Source organism: Dryobates pubescens, chromosome 14 (assembly GCF_014839835.1).
Source record: "Dryobates pubescens isolate bDryPub1 chromosome 14, bDryPub1.pri, whole genome shotgun sequence".
Taxonomy (NCBI): Eukaryota; Metazoa; Chordata; class Aves; order Piciformes; family Picidae; genus Dryobates; species Dryobates pubescens.
The window spans coordinates 20684480-20706507 of NC_071625.1; the positions used below are offsets into that span (position 1 = coordinate 20684480).

General features: G+C 40.9%; 1 protein-coding gene across 1 annotated transcript; it reads left to right on the forward strand.

Moving 5' to 3' along the window:
* The first annotated feature begins 3112 nt into the window (after positions 1 to 3112).
* HHLA1 (HERV-H LTR-associating 1) lies at positions 3113 to 20446 on the forward strand. The gene is made up of 15 exons (XM_054167413.1): positions 3113 to 3215; positions 4682 to 4738; positions 6396 to 6476; positions 6943 to 7026; positions 7131 to 7214; positions 8577 to 8660; positions 9238 to 9294; positions 9401 to 9487; positions 10191 to 10283; positions 11354 to 11539; positions 12157 to 12228; positions 12388 to 12459; positions 19543 to 19699; positions 20045 to 20127; positions 20354 to 20446. The coding sequence occupies exons 1-15, from the start codon at positions 3137 to 3139 to the stop codon at positions 20395 to 20397; spliced, it is 1320 nt and encodes a 439-aa protein (XP_054023388.1). The 5' UTR covers positions 3113 to 3136; the 3' UTR covers positions 20398 to 20446.
* The last annotated feature ends 1582 nt before the right edge of the window (positions 20447 to 22028 follow it).

Sequence of the window (22028 nt, forward strand, 5' to 3'; positions counted from 1 at the left end):
CAGCCCTTTCTAGAACAGCATTCTTAGCATTGAGATTTCTCTGAAATTTCCTTTCAAGCATCTTGTCCTGGGCAGAGACCACCACAGTGCTAAATCTGGCATTCAGGCAAACCAAAACTTCCCATGGAAAAACAAACAAACAAGCCTTTCCATTCAGTTTGTACCAACATTATTAAAAATGTCTGTACTACAGGTTAGAACAGGATTCGTCTTTTTATGGTCAGTCCTTCCAGGTTATGTTTGCATGTTGTCACAGTTGTTAGATACTTTGAGTCTGTAGTGAGTAAGCACACCTCAGTTAAACGTGGGATGCTATGGCCATGCTGATGCCTGCTCTGAATTTCTGCTGTAAATTAGCATTATATGAGGAGCAAATTGTGTGTGTTAGCATAGAGGAGCAGCCCAGCAGGGAGGACTGCTTGAGCTGCAAATTCAGATGAGCAAGAAAGTGTCTTCCAAGCATAATTTTGTATTTCACTCTCTTTCAAGTTTGTTTCTGATTTGCAGCTGCTCTTCATTTTTTTCCCCCTTTCTCATTCTCCTAAGGTGCTTTGGTAGGACAGTGCCTTCAGGTGTCAATCTTACTGCCTCTTCTCTATCTCTTGGGAATGTGCTCTCTCTAGTCCCTGCCATAGCCTGTTATCATGAACAGCTGTGGACCAGTTTAAATAAATCAGTAATAAAGTTAGATTGCTGACAACAAATTATCTAGTCTATCAGCCCTTCTACTTGTGAAGCTTTATAGAACAGCTGTGCTGGTTGAACAGCTGTAGAATACACATACTAAGGATTTCTGAATTAGACCAAGCATGATTCAGTGGTGATGCAGGAGAGCCCATGTTCTTCCCACATCCTAGGCCTGAGTCTCTTGCTTTCCACACAGCCAAAATTCTCATGAAGGGCAGAGATTTGGGCTCTTTTGGCTGCCTGGACAGCATAGACTCCCCCAGGTAAGACTAGCCTTATGCTACAGGGACAGTTTGGTGGCAGCACTGCTTTTGGCCATGCTTCAGGTTGATTTCCTTAAGGTCAATGTAGACAGAGACATCACTGGCCATGCAGCCTGATCACACACTCTGTGCAGGGAACAGGTCATGAGAAACTTGGTCAGGAGGAGATCTGTGGCCCATAAACACTGCATTATCATCATGAAGCATGGGTCATCCTAATGTAGATCTTCTAGAGTTAAAGAGACAGCCACATCTCATAGTACAGGAATAAAAATTCATGAAGATAAATTAAAATAGTTCCTCCTTAGCAGGACACTTAATTGACTAGGTGCAGCAGCCACTATAGACCTCCTGCTGCAAGGCATAGGTAGATACTAATCTTCCCTTGACATAACTTCCCAGCTCTCCATCCCAGAACACCAGCTGACCCCAGATCCTGCTCTCCCCAACATCCACCTCCTCACACATTTATGGAACATCAGTTCTTCAAACTCAGCACCACTGACAAGTATCATTCATTAACTCGTCTCCTTTTCATACAGTCAAACCAAAGAGGAGGAAAAAAACATAACCTTGAGCAGAATCCATAAATGTGGATTAGGTTTTATACTGACTTCAGTGCAGACATCACCTCTGCTTTCATTACACGAGCATGCTAGCAGACCTGAGCTACCATCATACAGTTTCCATATCCCCTAACTAAAGTGTCCACGGGTCCATAAAATAAGTCATTACAAGTCCCAGTAAGCTTCCTAATACCTGACAGTGAAAGTAAGGATGGCCTTGACAGGTTTTCAGTCCCTGTGATTCTCATGCCAACAATACACTCATGGTCTGTATTCTAGTTGTTGGTCATATCCCAAATATTGCGGCAAGAAGAGCCAAGTTTCAGATATTTGATGCTAGACTGGTCCACTGGAATCTGTCCATGAATAATTAGTCCAGCTCCCAGAAAGGTGATGGAGTATGAAATCTGGGGAGTAAGATTTGGCCATGGTGTTCTCTCTGCCTCAGCCCTACTCTTCTGCACATACTGTGCAGAAACCAAGGATGAGTACAGGCTTGGGGTCAAGTAAAAAGGATTAGGCAGATGAACTGAATAGATAGGATGAACTATCTAAAAAGCTTCTTACAGCTTACTTTGTTTGAAGTAGCAGAGCTGTCACTTAAATGCTTTAGGCTAATCAGATGAGCAATCGCAGGTATTTCAAACAGAAACGTTTGGTATCATTTCATCGTCCCTGGAAGCACGTCTCTTTAGAAGTGCTCAGCACAAATTAGCCTTTTTCAGAATGTGTGAATTCTCTAGTACACATTAAATATCAGAAACATTTTAAACACTGTGATAATAGTTTGTGAATGAACCAGTATTATCTTCAAGATAATGGTTTCCTGTGTACTCACAAGATTAGCCACTAAGACAGGATAGGGAAAAAAAAAAGTGTTGGACTTTTTTTAATGAATAGTCATACACTCCTTCATTTTCTGCTAGCTACAGAGCTATTTGGTGTGTACACATATTACAGAAACAGGGCAGAATGTGGAAAGAAGCAAGACTTTTCCTGTCTTTTTTTTTTTTTTCCCTAGCCCCTTTTAATTAAATGTTTGAAACCTGGAAAGGGGCTCATTGTCTCAAAGACAGAGGACCATTTATCCCTCCCAAGCAACTAGGTAAAGCAGCACAGGATGCAGCTTGGTGACAATAATTAACCATAGAAAGACTAGAGGTGACTGGGCAAAGAGTGTTTCTGCAGAGAAGGACTTTGACTGATATCCTGTCTGAAACAGAGTGTAAGTAAATTTTATCTTGTTTCAACAGAAAGGATGTAAGCATCTAATGTGTCAGTGTGCTTTGGGCACAAGTCAGCCTGCCAGAGAAGCATACTCTGTAGATGACCTTACCAAGTGCTACCAAAGCCTTAGTCACATAGGACTCAAAAAGCAGGAGTTAAATATAAAGCTCCTGACACCCACACATATGCAAAATATACTGATCCCATGATGTCTGATTCTTTGCCATTTACACAGCCAATCTTTTCTCTACATCCTAGAGACCTAACATTTATTTCATATCCATAGCATTCCAAGACAAGACTTGGACAAAATCCTACAATACCACAAACTAACACCATCAAAACAGTATTTCTTTCTCCTAGAGCAGCCAAACCTGCTGGAAGTCAGAGTCCATGATGCAGTTTTTCTGCTGGCATGTGGGAGTGAAGATGAGCCTGGGATTTCTGTGCCTCTTTCTGGTTTTCAGTACTGGTAAGGATGATGCTTTCATACTTCCCAGGGAATAAACCAGATGTCTTGTTCAAATTCCTCCCATAGCCTCATTCCCACATCTGTAGCAGTCTTGGTTGTTTAACCCTGCTTAGGCAAGACTGATGGGCTGGAACACCAGGGCTGGTGCTATGCAGCAGAGTAGACCAGATGTTGGCAAAGGTCTATTCTTAAGTCCCATGTCATAAATCTAGAGGCAGAAGGGTTTATGTGGAAAGAGGGTTAAGGGTTAGAAGAGCTTCTACCACCTGGATCGGCAGTGCAAGTTTAGCTCATACTGGGTGAGGGTTGCTAATACAGGCATTGTATGAGGAGCTGTGGTTTACAGGCCTTTCACCCTGGATTGTCTATAGGCTTTTCTTCTTTTTCAGTTCACAGGATGTTAGGGGTTTGAAGGACCTCTGGAGACCTTAGAGTACAACCCCTCTGCCATAGCAGGACCATAGAAACTGTAGCAGGTCTCACAGGAATGCATCCAGACAGGTCCTGAAAGTCTCCAGAGAAGGAGACTCTACCACCTCTCCAGGGACCCTTTTCCAGGGCTGTGTGACCCTCACAGTGAAGTTCCTCCACATGTTGAGGTGGAACCTCCTGTGCTGTAGTTCATATCCATTACCCCTTGTCCTATCACAGGGTGCAACTAAGAGCCTGTCCTCTCCCTCTTGATACCCAGCCCTCAGATATTTATAAACATTTATTAAATCCCTTCTCAGTCTTCTCTTCTTCAGCCCCAGGGCTCTCAGCCTCTCCTCATAGGGCGGTGCTCCAGTCCCTTCATCATCCTGTTAGCCTTCTGTTGTACTCTCTCATGTAGATCCCTGTCCCTCTTGAGCTGGGGAGCCCAAAATTGGATGCAATAGTCCAAGTGGGGTCTCACTAGGGCAGAGTAGAAGGGGAGGAGAACCTCCCTTGATCTGCTGGGGACACTCTTCAATGCATGCCAGGATACCATTGACCCTCTTGGCCATAAGAGCACATTGCTGTTCATTCCTTCTGCAATACAGCCCTTGAGAACAGTACTCCATTAAATGCTTGCTCTAAATAACAAACACACACAGCCTGTGAAGGTTTGCTTAGATTTTCCTTATTATACTCTGCACCTTGCAGTTAATGTTGTGTGCAAGCCCAATGCATATCTTTACAACATTTTACTACTATTTTCTTTTAATTCTTGAGTTAAGGGCGTGAGCTCAGATCCTTAACCTACTCTCTTTCTTTAGCTGATATATGAAAGACCTGGTAAGTCTTTTAAGGCATCCTTACCCTTAGGCACTAGATGAGCTGCTGTTGTGGCTACTTGGTGGCTTGCTTTGCAGTGCTTATGCCCATCAGTTTCTGACATATAATGAATGAGAGCAGCAAAGTAACCCGGGGAGAGACCTCAACAGAGAGCTGCTTGGTATCTCAACAGGGAAAATTGCTTCTCAGTCTCTTTCTTCACTTCACAGCTTCATGCATAAGAAGAGAAAAGAGAGAGAAGCAAGTGGCAGTGCTGGCTACAGCAGGTAACAAGCAGTATGTCAGGAGACTGTGTGTGGGTGTTAAGGGGCATGGGAAGTATCGTGTTGGGCATGGAGGTGTTAGTGGACTGACCCCTCTCCCAGTGGGTGAGGAGATGACCCACCATTGGGAGCAAGGGCTCCTTGCCCAATCCAGGGCTTAACCAAGTCCCTGGTCAGCCTAACCTGTGTCCTTGAAGAAATCTAAAATGTTGTGGGTTTTTTCCCCCTTTCATTCCTTCCCAGCTCCTTCCTTCCTTTTTTTAATCTTCACTTTCTTCTATGCTGTGGACAAGTCCTGCTTTCAGCAGCTTGGTTATGATTTAGTTAGAAAAAATACTAATGTAATTGTAAAATTGCATTTCTCTCCAAGTTTGGTTTTGTTCTCATCTCAGCTTTGTGTGCTTTTTCCATCCTGGTCTGGTTTTTTTTCCACTGTCTCTCAAGTACACACAGACCTTCCTCCTCACACACACTGCTCTGCTTCTTCACAGCTTTGGGGGGGAGGGGGGGAAGCAAAAGAACATCTTGGGAAATTTTGACTTGGGAAAAATAAATAAGCAACATCAACAAGAAGAAAACATATTAAAATAAGAAGTGTGGTTCAGCTACCATCAGTTTATTCTGTCATAGCAGTATAGCCTCCAAGGCAACTAAAAAAATTAAAATCTGTATTTTCACCCCAGTTCCATGTGGCATTGGGGAAGGGAGAGCGTTTTCTAGGAACTTTCTCCTCCATTTGTGATCTGCCAGGAGAGATCTGCTGTTCTTTTGGCAGTAAATACCCACTGCCCAGCACGAGAGGGCACCAAGCCACTGGGCCTGTCTCTGTTACCCGGCAACCTGTGCTCAGGGGCAAGCTCAAGGGACTAGGGGACATAAAGCCTGACCTAAATCTTAGCCTACCATTTCTCTGCCCACTTGAGCTTGCTGTTTTCAGGCTCCTCGTTGCACTCCTGGCATCTTTATTTTCCCAGCACAGGTTTTTCAGTGCACTCCACTACATAACTGCTCATTTAGCCTGGAGAAGAAGAGGCTCAGGGGAGACCTTTTTGCTCTCTACAACTACCTGAAGGGAGGTTGTAGCCAGGAGGGTGTTAGTCTCTTCTTCCAGGCAAGCTGTGACAGAACAAGAGGACACAGTTTCAAGCTGTGCCAGGGGAGGTTTAGTCTAGATGTTAGGAAGAAGTTCTTCATAGAAAGAGTGACTGGCCATTGGAATGGGCTGCCCAGGGAGGTGGTGGAGTCACCACCACTGGAGGTGTTTAGGAAAAGACTAGATGAGGCACTTGGTGCCATGGTTTAGTTGATTAGGTAGTATTGGGTGATAGGTTGGACTCTATGATCTCGAAGGTCTTTTCCAACCTGGTCTGGTCTGATTCTATTCTATTCTATTCTATTCTATTCTATTCTATTCTATTCTATTCTATTCTATTCTATTCTATTCTATTCTATTCTATTCTATTCTATTCTGTTCTATTCTATTTTACTTGTGCCATTCTAGCAGATTTTTGCAGTACGTAAGAAGTGTTGGACATGATGATCTTAGAGGTCTTATCCAACCTTAATAATTCTGTAATTTTATGTTTCTATAAGGGGGTTAATGGCTATTTCCCTATGTATGCTCACATAGCCAGCTGCTCAGAGTCCTCTTCTTTTTCAGAGCTGCCAGCAAAGTCCTTGGATCTGGCTGCTATTAACCTGACAGAGCTGGTGAATAGTATGCTGAGCACAGCCCTCAAAGGTAATGGGACAGGGCAGGACAGGGCAGGGCAGGTCGTGCAGGCTGTCAGCCTGGCAGTCACTGAGATAAAGGGCTAACAGCATCAGCAGCAGGAGCCATAAATGCAGGGCATCTGCTCCAGAATTGATTCTAAGAGCATGTGAGCCCTGTGGATTTATAATGCAGATAGCTCTCTGCCCCCAAGAATTCAGAAATTAGTGTGTGTTTATATATAGACACAATATAATTACTTTTGGGATGCCTTCAGAAAGCACTTTATAATCCAGTGTAGGTTTGAATTTTAAAAAGTGCCAAAAAATAAAATGAAAGGAAGAAGCAATACAAATAATTCTACCCTCAGTGAAATGAGAAAAAAATGAGTCTCAGGCACCTCAGGAGTCTTTCAGAAATTAAATTAGTAGAGTCAAAACATGCTGTTCTCATAATTTGTTCCAACCACTAATTACAAGGGCATGTGTTTCTGCAGGTACCAAAAAACTCTTCTCTTTGCTGAGTGTCACATCTTACAGCTCCTTTGCCTTCCACAAAGTGTCAGTCACCATTTATAACAGTGAGTGCCTCAGTGCTTTGTTCCACACAGGAGCAGTTTCTCTCACACTCCCTGTGCACCCAGACAATGATTTATTTTTTTCCCCCCTCCATCTCTCTCTCCAGTTTCTAACGTGAAAAATGTTGACCCTGGCAAGTTCCCTATGCATTACTGCTACTGTTTGAACAACGTGACAAATGACTTGACAGGTTGGTACACAAAAGAGCTTGGCAATTTTATGTGCTTAAGTTGAATTATATTCTTTGGAGTTGAAAGCTGTAACCTGAAGTCTGCTGACTTCATCCTTATGAGTAGCATCACCATACTGAGGTCAGCAGCTGTAACTCATGACAAGTGGAAGCTCTGAACCTTGAGGAGACTCAATGAACTCAGTCCTAGATGACTGCACCCAGCCAGACAGTCTGGGATGGAGCCATCATTCAGGTGACCAGCATGGTTTCTATAGTGGAGAAGACCTCCCTTTTCTCTTTGGAATACAAAAAAGCAGCACAGGAGAAACAACCTGGCAATGCATGGTACAGTGTCTTAGTGTCTTTTCCCTCTTCTGAGATAATCAGCAGAGATGAACAAGGCCTCCTCTGCACCAGTAGACTCCAGTAACTTCACTGAGCTTAACAGGAGCAAAAAAAGCAAGGACCAATGTTTTCATACAGCTGTTTAATGGAGTGGAAAAAATCTTTCCCCTATAAACTTCATTCCCACCCTGATCTCATAGTATTTAGTATTCCAGGATGGATCTGAGAGCTTGGATTCTATGTGTGGTTAATGTAAGCGATCAAGAGTAGCTCAACAGCTAGGGACCAGAACCCATATCCTCTTGTATGTGTGTGATGACCACATACAAGCCACAATGGCTTTCATGTTTTTTCTGGAATCACATATCTCACAAGCCTTACTGCATGACGACTCAGTATGCCTTGGAGGAAAAGGGCAATGTTTTAGTCTTTCTGTCCCAAATCCATAATATCTTGGTGATTAGGGCATCCTCCCAAGCAGTGAAAATCCAGAGTGCAACACAGGGCTCATGTTTGTCACTCCCTGTTACTGCTATAGCCCTTTATGAAAAGTTGTAGCATCACACCATCATTAGTCATTTTTGAGCTGACAACAGCATGGCTATGTTTGAAGGAGACCTCAGAAGAGACAATCAGATGCCTCTTGGAAGGTCCTACATGGTAGAAGGGAAGTTAGTGCAGGCAAAGACTAGAGGCTTTAGGTCTCTTTCTACATTTAAGCAGGCTAAGCTGAGTGTTATTTAAAATTGTTCATGTGAACAGATAAATTCCATTTAAGTTTACTTTCAGGCACATTTGGTATTATTTTGGATATCATCTTTGAGAAGATATTTCTGCAGAGTATTCCAGTGGCTTCTTAAGTCTGATCTCCTTCAACAGGAACATTTTAAACTTTAAAATATTGTAAACATTGTCATGTACAAGGATATATCCAAATTATGATCATATAGAGAAGTGATTATTCTTTTTTTTGGCTTAACATGGATGTCAGAATTTGCCTTCTCGATCATAACCTTTCTTTATTTTGTTGTCTAGATTTTACAGCTTTACTTGTTGATATTGTCGGAAACTCCACCAGCTATCTCACAGAGATTTTCAAATCCAGTTCTATTCTCCCAGGTCTGCATTTCCTTTTGGCATTTACTGATGTCCTACTGGTCTGACTGACTCCTGGCATGGAAACAAACATAGAAAGATGCCTAAAAGCCTGTTGCTCCTACTAAGCAGTATTTCTGTTGCAAAGCATGGACTGCAGTTGTAAACAAAGTCTCCTTAGAGGATCAAGATACACATATAACATTTCTATGTGTAATACAGAGACATACATGTTTCTGTGAGCAGCTATATTGTGCTTGAAAAATTGCTGAATTATTATTATTATTAAATACTGCTTTTGGGGGGACTTATGATTCCCAGATAACTATGGGCTTTATTTTCAGAAGCTGTTTTGGGGTTTTAATGTAAAAATACTTGAAATTTAGAATTTTCATTAGATAGAAATATTTCCCCTGGAAACAGCATTTGTATTTGCAACTGGTTCAAGGTTTTTGTCAGAAATCAGATCAGAAGGAAAATATTTGGCCAGCTACAGTAGCTGCATACCATTTTGTGTTTGTGTTTTCAACTGTTCAAGATAGTATCAGATAATGAAAACTGGTAACAATGACCTGGTTTACATATTTTTTTTGCCTTTCAGTGCGTCAGAGCAATGATTCTGATTGTATCTACATCTGTGTGATGACAGGACAGACAGGTAAAAGTTAAAACCATTTCACCTCAAAATATTGCCCTGCTTATTCTCATTAATGGCATACCAGAAATGAGCCTTTCCCCATATTTGTAAGCATTTCTATTTGCAGGGAGAAATTTGTCTGACTTTTGGGAAATGCTGGAAAAGTCTCCTGTTGTTAATTACACATTTTCCAGCAATGCATCTTCTGACCTGGGTAAGTATATCCTGGAGAATAAAAGAAGCAGCAACAACAATGAAACCCACATGCAAGTAGCACTTGCAATGAATACTCCATCCTCGGAACGTAGAAATATTTCTTCAAATATGAATTAATATTTTTATTATATGTTTATACTATCATTATACTGGAATGTTTTATATTACTTTGTGTTCTGTAATATCACAATTCTAAGTAACAATTTCCAATTTTTAAGTTGCTAGCTACAAGGTCTTCTAGTTGAGGAACAAACAAAACTGACTGGGATGAGAACTATTGCAGAATTCAGTGTTGGACTGGGGAGGCTCCCTGATGCTCTTAATTTAAGTGGGTAATGGCCTTAGCCCTCAGCATCCATTTCCTCCTGCCTTTATGAGAGCTGCCTTCAGAAAGGACATGAATATATTCAGCAAGTGTGCTGCATGGCTTTTCCACCCAAACTTCCTTCCCAGGTTGAGCTGCACTCCAGATGCTCACCTCTCATTGCTGCCCAAGACTATTTTCAACACTTGACTGAAACAGGAAATAGTGAAAGCAGTGGCAAGATTACCTATGCTGAAGCCTGTAGGATGCTGTTAGAAAAATGGCATTAATTTAAAAAGACAACAACTGTTAGATCAGAACCTAATTTACTTCCTTTTAATCACACAACATGTGATGGATGGTGAGCATTCTAACCCCATCTTCTTGTACCTCGAAGACCTAGATTCGGTTTTTTCAAGCTTCGTGAAATTGCAGGAAGACTCAAACAAAACACTGGCTGCATCGACAGAACATGTGTGGACTTCAAAAAGTAAGCAAATATTGTCAGATCTAATTTATATTCTCCTTGATTAATGTCTTCACAAGTGAGCATGGGGTTTTTTTGCTGCACAGTACTATGTATACTCTGTACTACAATTACAGAGTAAGATGGAAGTTTGCCCATAAACCACAGAAGATCATCTAGGTCAGTACTGCTCTGAATGGGGGAGGGATAATAAAAATTGTGTGAAAATCCTTTTCATTACAAAAAGAAATTTTCTCAAAAGGCAAAGAATCAAAAAAATGGTTGTTGGTATTAATTTTTTAAAAACTATTTCCTCTCCATTTTATTGTCCCTTTTTTCTTCCTTTTTCTCCATCTTTCATTGCCATTCAGTTGTGTGTACCCAGGCATTTAATACATTTAATTGCATTTATTTTCACTGCAGGGCTACATGATGGAAAAGTACTAGTCTGCCTTATTTTGCAAGGCTTCACACTTGCTTGCATGTAGCAGAAGCCAAAAGAAATTCAGACCTTGACTTCATACCTTTGTCACTGCAGCTGCAACCCTCCACAACAAAACATCTACATTTCCCCTAGCCAGTGTGCTGTCTTTTTGTCAGCTCTGATTTGCTTAACCACATACTGACCTTTCCATTTCTTCTGGCCCAAACTGTCATTCCTGCTTCAAAATGTCATCAGTTCCCAAAATCCAGATTCTACCCTGCAGTACCTGCCTGCTCTCCTTCACACAGACAAGAGCTTCCACTTCTTTCTTCTATAGTGAAGCATTTAGGACATGAAAAATAATTTATGCAGAAAACCAAACACCACCACTTTGCAGGAACATTTCAGTTCCTTGTTTTGCTTATGAAAGCTTGCAATGTTATCTGCTTCAAGTATTATTGACACTCCCTATGTTTCTGTATTTTTAATGACACTGAGAGGTAGCCACTCACCTGCCAGGGAGGCACTCAGGAGGTAGATGAGATTTCAAGGGTGTGTTTTTAACATTAATGCCTGCTTGTGTGATGTGCTCATTGCTGCCATAGGGCACCAGCATCCACAGCATGTTGCTGGTGCCCTCCTCCTGTTTCTGCCTCTTCTGCTTCTCCAGCTACCAGGATCCCTCTTGTCCAGAAAAAGGAGGAAATCCCCACCACGAGGTTCTCGGCATGGCCAAAGACTGCTGGAGCAAAAGGATCACTGCATGTGGATGATTCCAGACCAGGAGGCACAGCCATACCCCCTCCAACTGCTGGGAGGAGCTTAGCCCTGTTGCCAGCTCTGCAGCCCAGCACCAGTGAGTGTGGCAAGGAGTGATGCTGTTTTACCCTGCTAGCAGGGGGATTTAGACTAAAGCTGAAACTGCATCTTTTGAGGTAGAGGCTGGGAGGCCCTTCAGGGAGACCTACTCTAGGTCACTAGTGAGTCAATTTCTTATTGTAAGGAAAAAAAACCCAAAACCAAAGCCCAACACATAACAAACAAACAAAACCCAAACAAACAAAGCAACACAAAAACAAACCACCAGTTATAGGGCCCATCCTGTAGTGTCATATACTTTGGGGGGGAAAAATGAAGTCTTGCTTTTCATGGACACTGCTGACAGATTAACTCCAGATTTTGTGAGAGGATCTGTGGAAAGGCAATACAGAGCTGCTTCTCTTGGTCTCCAGCAAACATATATTCTTCAAATCCTACATTTCCTTAGCCCTCAGTCTCCTCAAGATCTAGCAAAGTCCAGATTTTATCCTTCTTATTTCATCTGGACATTTTTATACGACACTGGAAATATTGGGTGAGGGAAATATTGGGACTCTGGCTGTTGAGCTGTCTCATCTATAGCAATTCTTCTCACTTGTCAGATATAAAAAATATCCTGAATGACATGAAGCATGTATCTTTCTGTTCCCATAGCTGACATGGACATGTTTTGGATGCAGACAATGTCTCCTCAAGAAACCAGCAAAGTGATGCAAACAGAGCCAGGTGAGATGGGTCTGAGATAGTAACAGAGCATGTCAATTGGCACATTTATGAAATGTAAAATAAGATCTATAGAAATAGCTGTAGATGTAGAATGCATTATACATCAATATCTATGGAAGTGCTTATTAGTGGTCCATAGTTATATTCTTTTTCCTCTAGGTTTGTCTTCCTCAGTACTTCCTTTGCCACCACACAAGCCTGGTGTGTCACTAAAACTGTACTCAGCTACCCGTAAGTAGCTGCGTCTTGTGCAGCAAAAACAGAAGTGTGTTTGAAAGTGTATCAGTGTGCATGCAGAAATAATGTGCATTTAATTGATATGGTATCTTATGTACTTAGAACGTGTCCAGTTCTGGGCCCTTCAGTTTAAGAAGGACATTGAGACTCTTGAATGTGACCAGGGAAGGGCAACGAGGCTGGGGAGAGGCCCCAAGCAGAAGCCCTTCAAGGAGAGGCTGAGGGAGCTGGGATTGTTTAGCATGGAGAAGAGGAGGCTCAGGGGAGACTTTATTGCTCTATACAACTACCGGAAGGGAGGTTGTAGCCAGGAGGGCTTTGGTCTCTTCTCCCAGGCAACCAGCACCAGAACAAGAGGACACAGTCACAAACTGTGCCAGGGGAAGTTTAGGCTGGAGGTGAGGAGAAAGTTCTTCACAGAGAGAGTTGTTAGCCATTGGAATGTGCTACCCAGGGAGGTGGTGGAGTCACCACCCCTGGGGGTGTTCAAGAGGGGATTGGACGTGGCACTTGGTGCCATGGGGTGCCATGGTTTAGTAGTCATGAGGTCTGTGGTGACAGGTTGGACTTGATGATCTTTGAGGTCTCTTCCAACCTTGGTGATTCTGTGATCCTATGACTGCTTCATGCACAATCACATATTCAAAGTGTAAATTCTGCTGTGCTGATGGAATGAAAATAGGTAAATGCTGTGCTTTTTTTTTTTTACATGGATTGACTATTGCAGGGTCTTAAATTTCATTCATTTCAAATTAAAATATCATTCATTAAATCTCCCTATTGAACTAAATATTAAGTCAGTCCGTGACACATGAAATCTACAGAACTGCCCTGAGTTTGCAGTGCTACAAAACTCCTCTTCAGCTAAAAAAGGATTGTTATCAACTACATTTTCAGGAAGCTTTTCTTCTTGTTAAGCACCACAATAGTTAGAAATTGAGAGTTAATGCAAGATGATGTGCCACTCCACTCATAAATACCTTCTGTTCACATTAGCAATACATTTCTATTTACGGATCATTTTTTAGTAAGAGATTACGTGCTTTGGAAAACTGGACTTGATTCAATGCCTGGTGGACAATATGAACTCTGGGAGGGTCCAGCATCTGCTTTGGTTGCTGGATGTGTGCATCTGCACAAATTTGCAAACCAGGAGCAGCACTCAAGGCTACAATGTGGAATAAATCTCAGCTACAAATTCAGGTCTTGAGAACTGAATACAGCTAGTTCAGCTCTAGGTACTGGCATCAGGGACACTTAAAACTAGGTAAAATCCTGTAGACATTTTCAGTACCATTGGGATCCTTCCACCCTGTCTCATGCCCTTGCTCCCAGTGGTCACACTGGAAACCAAGTCACCTGACTAGCTGCAGTGCAACGAAGTACAGCTGAAGCTGCATGTATGGCACAGTCCCTAATTGTGTGTTTCCTATCAAGCTAGTTAAGGAAGCAAATTTGGGGAGTATGTTGGTGTACATGTTCCAGCACTGATACTTATAGGGAAAGCACATTGATATTATTATGATTTCATACTGGAGAAAAATCCAGACTACTGATCCTAGGATCCAGGTAAAATCTGTGTGCCTGTATTCCAGATGGGAGCTGTAATTGTCTGCTCTTTGATGCAGCATAATCTTTTCAAGAAGAGAAATTTAATAGCTACCACTGAGGTCAGTGTGGAAAATCCTACAGTGTACGACACGGGCAATAACTGTGTTCAGCCCAAGACTAGGAAGGTAAACAATGGTCCCTACTTTTTTCAGATTAAGCAGGTGGCTCCATTCCAAAGTTTCCTGGGTTTAAGACTATGTCCTGCCAGTTTGGCTGCGTGGAGCTGTGATGGGAATAAGAGCTCATGGGATGGTCTGGCAAGAGACTGCTATTGGTCTCTCTGCTGAAACTGATTCTGTGGGTACTACAAATGAATGGGAGCACACCTCCTGCTGGGTGGTGAGGACTGTCAGAGGGAATTCTGTAAATCTGTCCCCCAACTGATTGGCAACTGTCTAAGAGAAGCATAGATGCTGGGTGGTGCAAATATATAGGACTACATTTTGGGAATATTCAGTATTATTTGACTTAATACTACAGGTAGAAGCAGAGGAATCTAAAGAACTAAAATGCTAGTCAAGTAATACTTTTGCAAAGATCTGTTTGGACATGTAAAAAACACAAGAAAAAATCAATGTGATGAAATAAAGGTCTGCAATTTCTGAAGGATGGTAGGCAAGGAGAGCAAAAAATTATATAATATTATAGGGGTTGTGATGGATTAATAGGAAACATGGCAAAATAAATTGCACCACCCTGGAATTGTCAAAGGAAATAATGGGTCTTTGATGTGGATGCTGCTGATGTGGATGCTTTGATATTAAACTGCTGCTGACAGCCTGTCAAAACAGGAGAGGCAAAGTGGAAAGCTGATCATCACCAGCAGGTTTTTTCAAGGGAAACTGCAGTCATATGGTCCTCCTCTGCTAGTGGAGATGACTCAGAGCATTGGGGATGCAGCCAGCTCCCTGATTCCATAAAGACAATCCCCCAGGTCTTCATTTTGGTATTAAAATCCATGTTCTGAATTCCCTGCTAATACCACCATTTCTAATGGTATTTTTCAATATGGACTTCCCTTGTATCATTGCTGAATTCCAGCAAGACTTTATTTGTCTGTAAAGGTTTGGGGTTTTCTGGGGGAGGTAAATATATCTGAGTCAGAAAGATTCTTTCACAAATCTTCAATTTTTCTGTCTCTGAGAATAACCACATAGTAGCTGAGCAGTAGCATCCTACAGTTTTGGCATCATTTGCTTTTCCCCTTAATTTTGCTGTTGTTGCCTACAACAGCAATCCAAGATCAGGATTCTGTGCTGTTACTTTTTGTAGCTTTTGCTGATTCTGACCAGGTTTTTCCATAGCTGCCAGCCCTCTTCTGGTTGGCTGAGTTTATCAGTGTATGTTGGCTTTATTGTCATAATTTTCTTAAAAGAAAACATTAACTCAGTCTGTTAGAAAAGAAAGCAGTTGAGAGTACACAACTCAGTGGAGCACCTACTTTCAGAAATTAATATTGTTATTAGAGATAAAATGCTGACCAGGAAATAAGGTTTGACAAGAGGATCAAGTGATCAAGACTCACTGGGACTGAGTCAAGGAGCAATTGTGGATGTTAAGAAGCTTTTTGAATCATGGAGATTAAAAAAACAAAACCCAAATATTATATATTTTATCTTTTTTTTTTTAAATCTTTCTCTCAATTTACTGCTCTTTAAAGAGATTGAAATACTGGAGTTCTCCTCTCATGCCTCAAGACAAATATTTATTGAATGGAGAAAAAAAATGCCAATGTCATATAGTATGACACTCTTGGTGGTGTTAAAAGCAGAATTTGAGATAAACTGGGCTTCCTTACCTTGACTGAGGGCACAGTAATATGTTCTGGTAATTAACACCTACCAAAAATTCTGCACAAACCCAAAGGTCTCATCATGTCTTGTCGTCTTTGGGTGACTTCTACTTGAGGATTAAGTAACAGCCAGCCAAATGGAAGTGACTAGACTTGTGTGCCTGGTCCATAGTGTTTGTTCATTTGCTGTTGCGGTTTGGTGTGCACACTACAGATATTGGAGACCTAGAAGTGGGAGCCAGCCTGTTCTGAAAAAGCTGGGAAACATGGATTTCAGTGAGATCAGGGAATGGAGTCACAAAATGCTGTCTGCCTGCATATATCAATCATACATTTGGGGAAATAAATCAAACAGTGAGACTGCAAAACAACAAAGACTGAGGACTGAGACTTTATGCCAAGAAGTAATTTCTTAAATCACAAAAGTGGATGCCAGCTGATCAAATACACAAATGTGTGTATTAGACCATGCAGGGAGGGAGATTTTAAGTCATAATTATTCACAGTAGCCATAGCATTTCTTTTTGCTGAAGGCAAAATTTAATCTCAGTGTCAGAGGGATGTGATACTGAATTAATAAAGGAGAAGTCTGTTTACTGCAGCAAGAGCTGGTCACTTATCTGCCTGTGACAGTAACATAGTCATTTCAAACAGACAACAGCGAAGATCTGCACAGAGAATCTGTGGTTCCTGTATTGTCTGGCCTCTTTTGACTGATTCAATTCATAGAAAAGAAAATTCTTAGAAAGAAACTCCTGAAATAAATCCCTGCTTCTATTTTATTAAAATTTCAATCCAAAGCAGTAGGAACTTATGAATTGAATACAAAAGAAGACATTTATTGCAGAAGAGATTAAAAAACAAAAAACCAAACATTGCTATGAACACTGGAAATTTTAATTTCAGCAATATAATGTGAGCATGCTATCCAATCCAAATAAAATTAAACACAGCATTAATTGAAATGGATTTTCAGCATTAAATAAATGCAGCATTATGTAAACACAGCATTCATTTAAAATGAAGTGATTGTCAAACATGAAAACCAAGTAATTTGTTTAACTTTCAGCTTCTTTGTTTGATTTCTCTTTCCCACATAAATTGAAATTGCAGTCATTCAATTTACATTTAGATAAAGCTGAATCTCTGCTGGCAAAACACAAAGCTTGAGTAAAGCAATTACACCTGTTAGACAGGCTAGAGAGTACCCACTTCAGTGGAGGCTTTAAGATTCCTTGGAGTGTGGCCTTTATCAGGTTTTAATTATTCACAGTAACTTTTGCATCCTTTTGCATGGATATCTTGTATTAAACCCTCATTGCTGCATGCTCTGATGTTTAGTTATTAACATGAAGAATGTTTATTAAAGCCCTAAATCATTAATTTTTAATTGATGTCAAGTTGGAAAAAAAATAAATAAATCAGTGTGTCAAATTCTATGAAGTGGACAAAGCCTCATGACATTTTCCAAAGAGAAATAGGACTCACTCTTGCCCATCCCTGACTAATTGTGCCTGATGTTTGTGTAGTGCTTTCAACACACAACTAGCTTTTGAATTAGCCCTTGAGTTTGAAAGCTGCAAGCATCTGCCTGATACTCCTCCGTGATACCTGCTACTTTGGGCAAGCACTGGCAGAAGAGAAATAGTTTCATAGTGCTCTCTTTCAGGTTGGCAGTGCCTTTATTTTCCTCCTGCCCATGAATGCCATTTTATATTAAATTTCTTGTCAGCATTAGACAGCTCAAGCTTATTTCAACAGAACTTCATTAGTCCAAATTTAACCTCTGTAACCTCTCCTATCACATGACATAAGATGGCCCAAATCTATAAAGCATGTGGGACATGTGAACCTGGAAATGCAATTACACTGTCTGAGGGGATTATCCTCTGCAGGTAAGGCAGTTTATCTACACACGGCCAAATCTGCTGCTAGTTACACAAATAGAAAAGCCAGTTGACAATCACACTGCAGCTACCTTCTCTCTGCATTCAGGCTCCTCTACACCAATAAAAATGTATGTGAGTGGGACAGTCATATCATGCAAAATGTGCCCTCTAACAGCTTGGTCCCTGGTCTTCAGAGCCCCAGCATGGTGTTTACAAGGATGTCCCTCACTTTCCAGAGTGGTGGCATAGTGGAGACATTCCTGTAGAACTATTGCTCTGTGCAGGGGAAAACACAGGTGTGCATGTAGCTCCTTGGAGTCAGATGTGATGCCCTGCAGCGCAGGTGGCTTTACTGCAGTGACCCAAAGTGTCCTAGTGACACAGCATGTCCTCCTCAGAGCCCTGTAATTAAATATGCCTTTTAGCATACAGTATATATTCACAGAATTATAGAATTGCATTTTTATTTTCTATCAAGTCCTTCAATTCTGACCTGTTGTAATGCAACTGTTAGCTAAGGTACTATATGGTGTGTGACAGATAATGGTTTGGAAGAAAAGACTATGGCAGATGTTAGGTTTCAATACAACAGAAAACCCTGGAAAAGGCTTCAATTTCCCCATACCTTTTCTCAATTTCCCATTTTCACCTCATGTTCTCTTCTATAACAGAGAGTCTGAAGAGACATTGTAATTGTCACAGAAAAATTGCATAGCAATTCAGGATTTTTTTATAAGCTGCCATCACCTATTCTGTAGTACTGCTGTCTCTGCAGTCGGGCGCAGCTGCATTTACTGTCAGGATGAAATGTTTGATGTGCAAATGTTTATCTCTTGCTGCTGACTGTAGAAGTTTCAATGAATAGTATAAACTAGCTGTTTTTCCTTTCAGTTGGCTAAAAAGAGGGATAGAGGGAGTTCACCCCCAGGTACATCATTTCCCTGCATTCTTCCTAAGTTAAAATAGTATCGTGGTGGTCTCTTGAAGGAAAAAACCAGTAGTTAATGAACTGGCTTCTGGCAAACAAATAATAAAATGAAGAAATTATTCTTAGTTCCTCTAGTTATTTGTCAGTTTTCACAAAACCTGTGGGAATGTATTTATCTAGAGGTTCTTTACCCATCCCTAAAAACTGGTCTGAATTTAGCTGATTATTCAAACTACTAGAAGCAAGAAGGGGGAAACTGACAGGAAGTCGTAACCTCTGCACGAATGAAGTTTAATTTATTAACAAGGTGAAAAAAAAGTGATGGTAAGAACATTAAGAGGCTGTTTGTTTAGTAGGTCAGTCATATTTAATCTAGGATTCATGTTTAGAAGGTGGGTCAAAGGACACTTGTGGAATTAGAGGTGATTTTGTTCATTGAAGTAGCACATGCATATAGAAAAGATCACGCCCAATAAACTTACAGTGCCATTCTTTGTCTTGCTTTACACTGATGTTTCAGTGGCTACTGAACCTTAACCTAAACAGGAAACAGCAGCAAATTGCATCTTTAGAGTTGTTCCTTGCATTTGTGATAAATGAAAGAGAAGTGGATTTAAGTAACTAACTAATAATGCTAAATAATACTAAATAGAACAGAATACTTGTGCTTTCATACAAGCAAATTCCAGGCTGTGTGCCGTTTCCTTTCAATTATATGCCTCAATCATATTTGATTTTAAGATCTCTACACAAGTTTATTAATCTGCACATTTCTCATAGTCCAGATATGGGGTTTTTTGCAAGAAAAATCAGTGGAACAAGCATTTCAGCAAGTTCAAAGTTGCATTTTTCCCTAGGGTGCCCACAGGCGATCCTCAAAGAGTCCCGTGTGACCTCACCTCCTGTCACTCTTATAGTTCAAAAGATCAATCCCTGTGTGATGGAGTTGTGTAGGTTTTTTCAGCTATGCCTCTGTGTTGGTCAGAGAAGATATTCCAGGAAGGAAGCTATGAGGTAAAACTTGGCACTTTTTCCTCTCTCTCTCTCTGTTTAAAATGCTCCATCAGGCTCTTTTAAAATGACAATTTGCAGTCACCAATGCTTATTTTTAAGAGTCTGTGGTTACTGGCTGAGACCCAAATGGGTCCTCAGTGCACTAATCAATGCCTGGTCTGGTTTCCAGTGTTCTAACAAAGTGAATAAAACTGAGCTGAATTTTCCTAAGTATCTAATAATAATATCTAATAGCACCATTGAGGTTGCAACCCAGCTTTTTATTTCCATGTTCATTATTAGCAGTATGATATCCGTACAGCTGTGCTTATGAAAGGCAACAAGCTACTACTCTCCTCACTACAGGTACTGTGTTGAATACTATTCCTGGTTCTTGAATAATGCAAGTTATGTCTGTGAAAGAGTCAAAAGACTTGCTTACTCTTACAGTAAGTAGATTTTTCTCTTTATATCTTTACATACCATATTATGAATGCATAACAAAAAGGTTCAGATTTCCACAGGAGTATTAACTATCTTTCATGAGATAGCTATTTCATCTCATAATATTTTTGAGGGATTAAAAGAACCCCAACTTATTATTTAACTTTCATTTATGTTTTTAGCATTTTCCTCCTCTAATGACAGGTTTTTTTGTTGTTGTTGTTCTTTCAGCATTAAAACAAAAATGCCTTAAAAATATCTGTGCGTCGCTCTAGAGCACTGAAGAATTCTACTGCAAATTGGAAGATCTGTGGCAGTTTTATTAGTTGCCTCCTTCATTCCTCAGTGTAAAAATCAGGATGCAACATGTTAATTGCAAATATTGGTGACATGACAAGCTATTAACCAGATGATAACTTAGAAATGTGTCTTTCTCCAAGGCATTGTAAAAATAATGTGTAAAAACAGATGCATTTTGTAAGTGATGCAACTGCAATAAAAGCATTGAAAGACTTTTAAAAATCATATTTTATGAAGTGTACTTGTATGGTTGACTAGTGAATGGAAATAGCTTTTCTGCTTTTATTTACAAGTGTAATACAGTAATCAAAATTTACACATATAAAATAATTTAAAAGAAACATAAAATACTGAAGAGAAGAAGGATTTTCCTAGTGTTAAATGCATGCAGGTTATCCTTTATTCCAAATCAAGAGTCTACCATTACTTCAGCACCTCATCTAGTGCAGAGCTTGGCCAAAGGAATGTTCACACCTATTGTAGTCTTACTGAGTGATATATTGGCATGAACTCACCAAGATTCATCTCCTTTCTTATATGCATCTCTGGTGAATTAAAAGCTAGTACTAAAATGGAGTAATGAAACAAATTGCATGATCCCGTATTTTGATCCACCGCTGATCTACGTGATAAAGGACACTTGTGTGTGTGTGTGTGTGTGTGTGTGTGTGTATAAGAAATTTCTGCAGGAATACAAGTCCCTTGACAGAGGGCAAACTTCTCTGCAGTGATAGGGTGAGCCTGAGACAAGTCCCAGCATTGGGACTGTAGGTAGCAGCCATATCCATTTTTAGGTCTTGGGAAAGCCTGGGAGCTACTATCTGCATGTGTTCATGGGGAAAGAGTTAGAAGGTATCACACAGTTATGGGTGTCTTCTCAAAGAAGCTGAGAAGGGATTAATAGTAGGTGTTCCAAATGACAACCTTGTCACAGTTGTTTAAGATCTACTGTTTGGATTTCCCAGGAGAAAAGTGAAAACTGGCTGAGGGTACACTCTGCCCCAGCATGCAGATAATGAAGATGGTAAATGAGACTGAACCCACTATGGACAGCTGGAGTACACCACTAGTCGCTGGCCACCAACTAGACACTGCGCTGCAATCCACCACCCTCTGGGCTTCATCATTCAGCCAGTTTTCAGGCTGTCATTGGGCTCCTCCAGCTCATACATCAACAGCTTGTCTAAGAGTATCTCGTGGGAGACAGTGTCAAAGGCTTTCTGAAGACAATGTAATTTGGAGGGCTTTGGTAGAGCCAAGCCTTTTGTTCGCAAAAATATTTTTGCAGCTCATGCTTTGCCGTAATCCACAGTTTGTCACTTCTCTGTGCTAGAACTTGGTGGACTGTTTGCCTTTGTTGATGGCATCTTTGAAGGGTAGATGCATCTGGCCCCAGCAGAAAGTGCACCTTCTCGATCAGGAGAAGCCTTCCTAAAGCTCATTGGCTCAACCTTCTCCTGGATTTCATTCAGCTTTGGATCACAGCCACTGTGGATAGATGAGAGCAGACTTCTAAACCCTGAGGAATACCAGTGTTTAAAGCTGTATAAATTTTCACTCATCTTTCATCACTGAATGGTGCCTCTTGCTAGCCTATTAAGGCCAC

Coding starts and splice junctions, on each gene's coding strand:
- HHLA1 (XM_054167413.1), top strand. CDS start 3,137: ATGATGCAGTTTTTCTGCTGGCATGTGGGAGTGAAGATGAGCCTGGGA. Junction 6,477..6,942: donor GCTGAGCACAGCCCTCAAAG/GTAATGGGACAG, acceptor GTGTTTCTGCAG/GTACCAAAAAACTCTTCTCT. Junction 12,460..19,542: donor AAAACTGTACTCAGCTACCC/GTAAGTAGCTGC, acceptor ATTTTTCCCTAG/GGTGCCCACAGGCGATCCTC.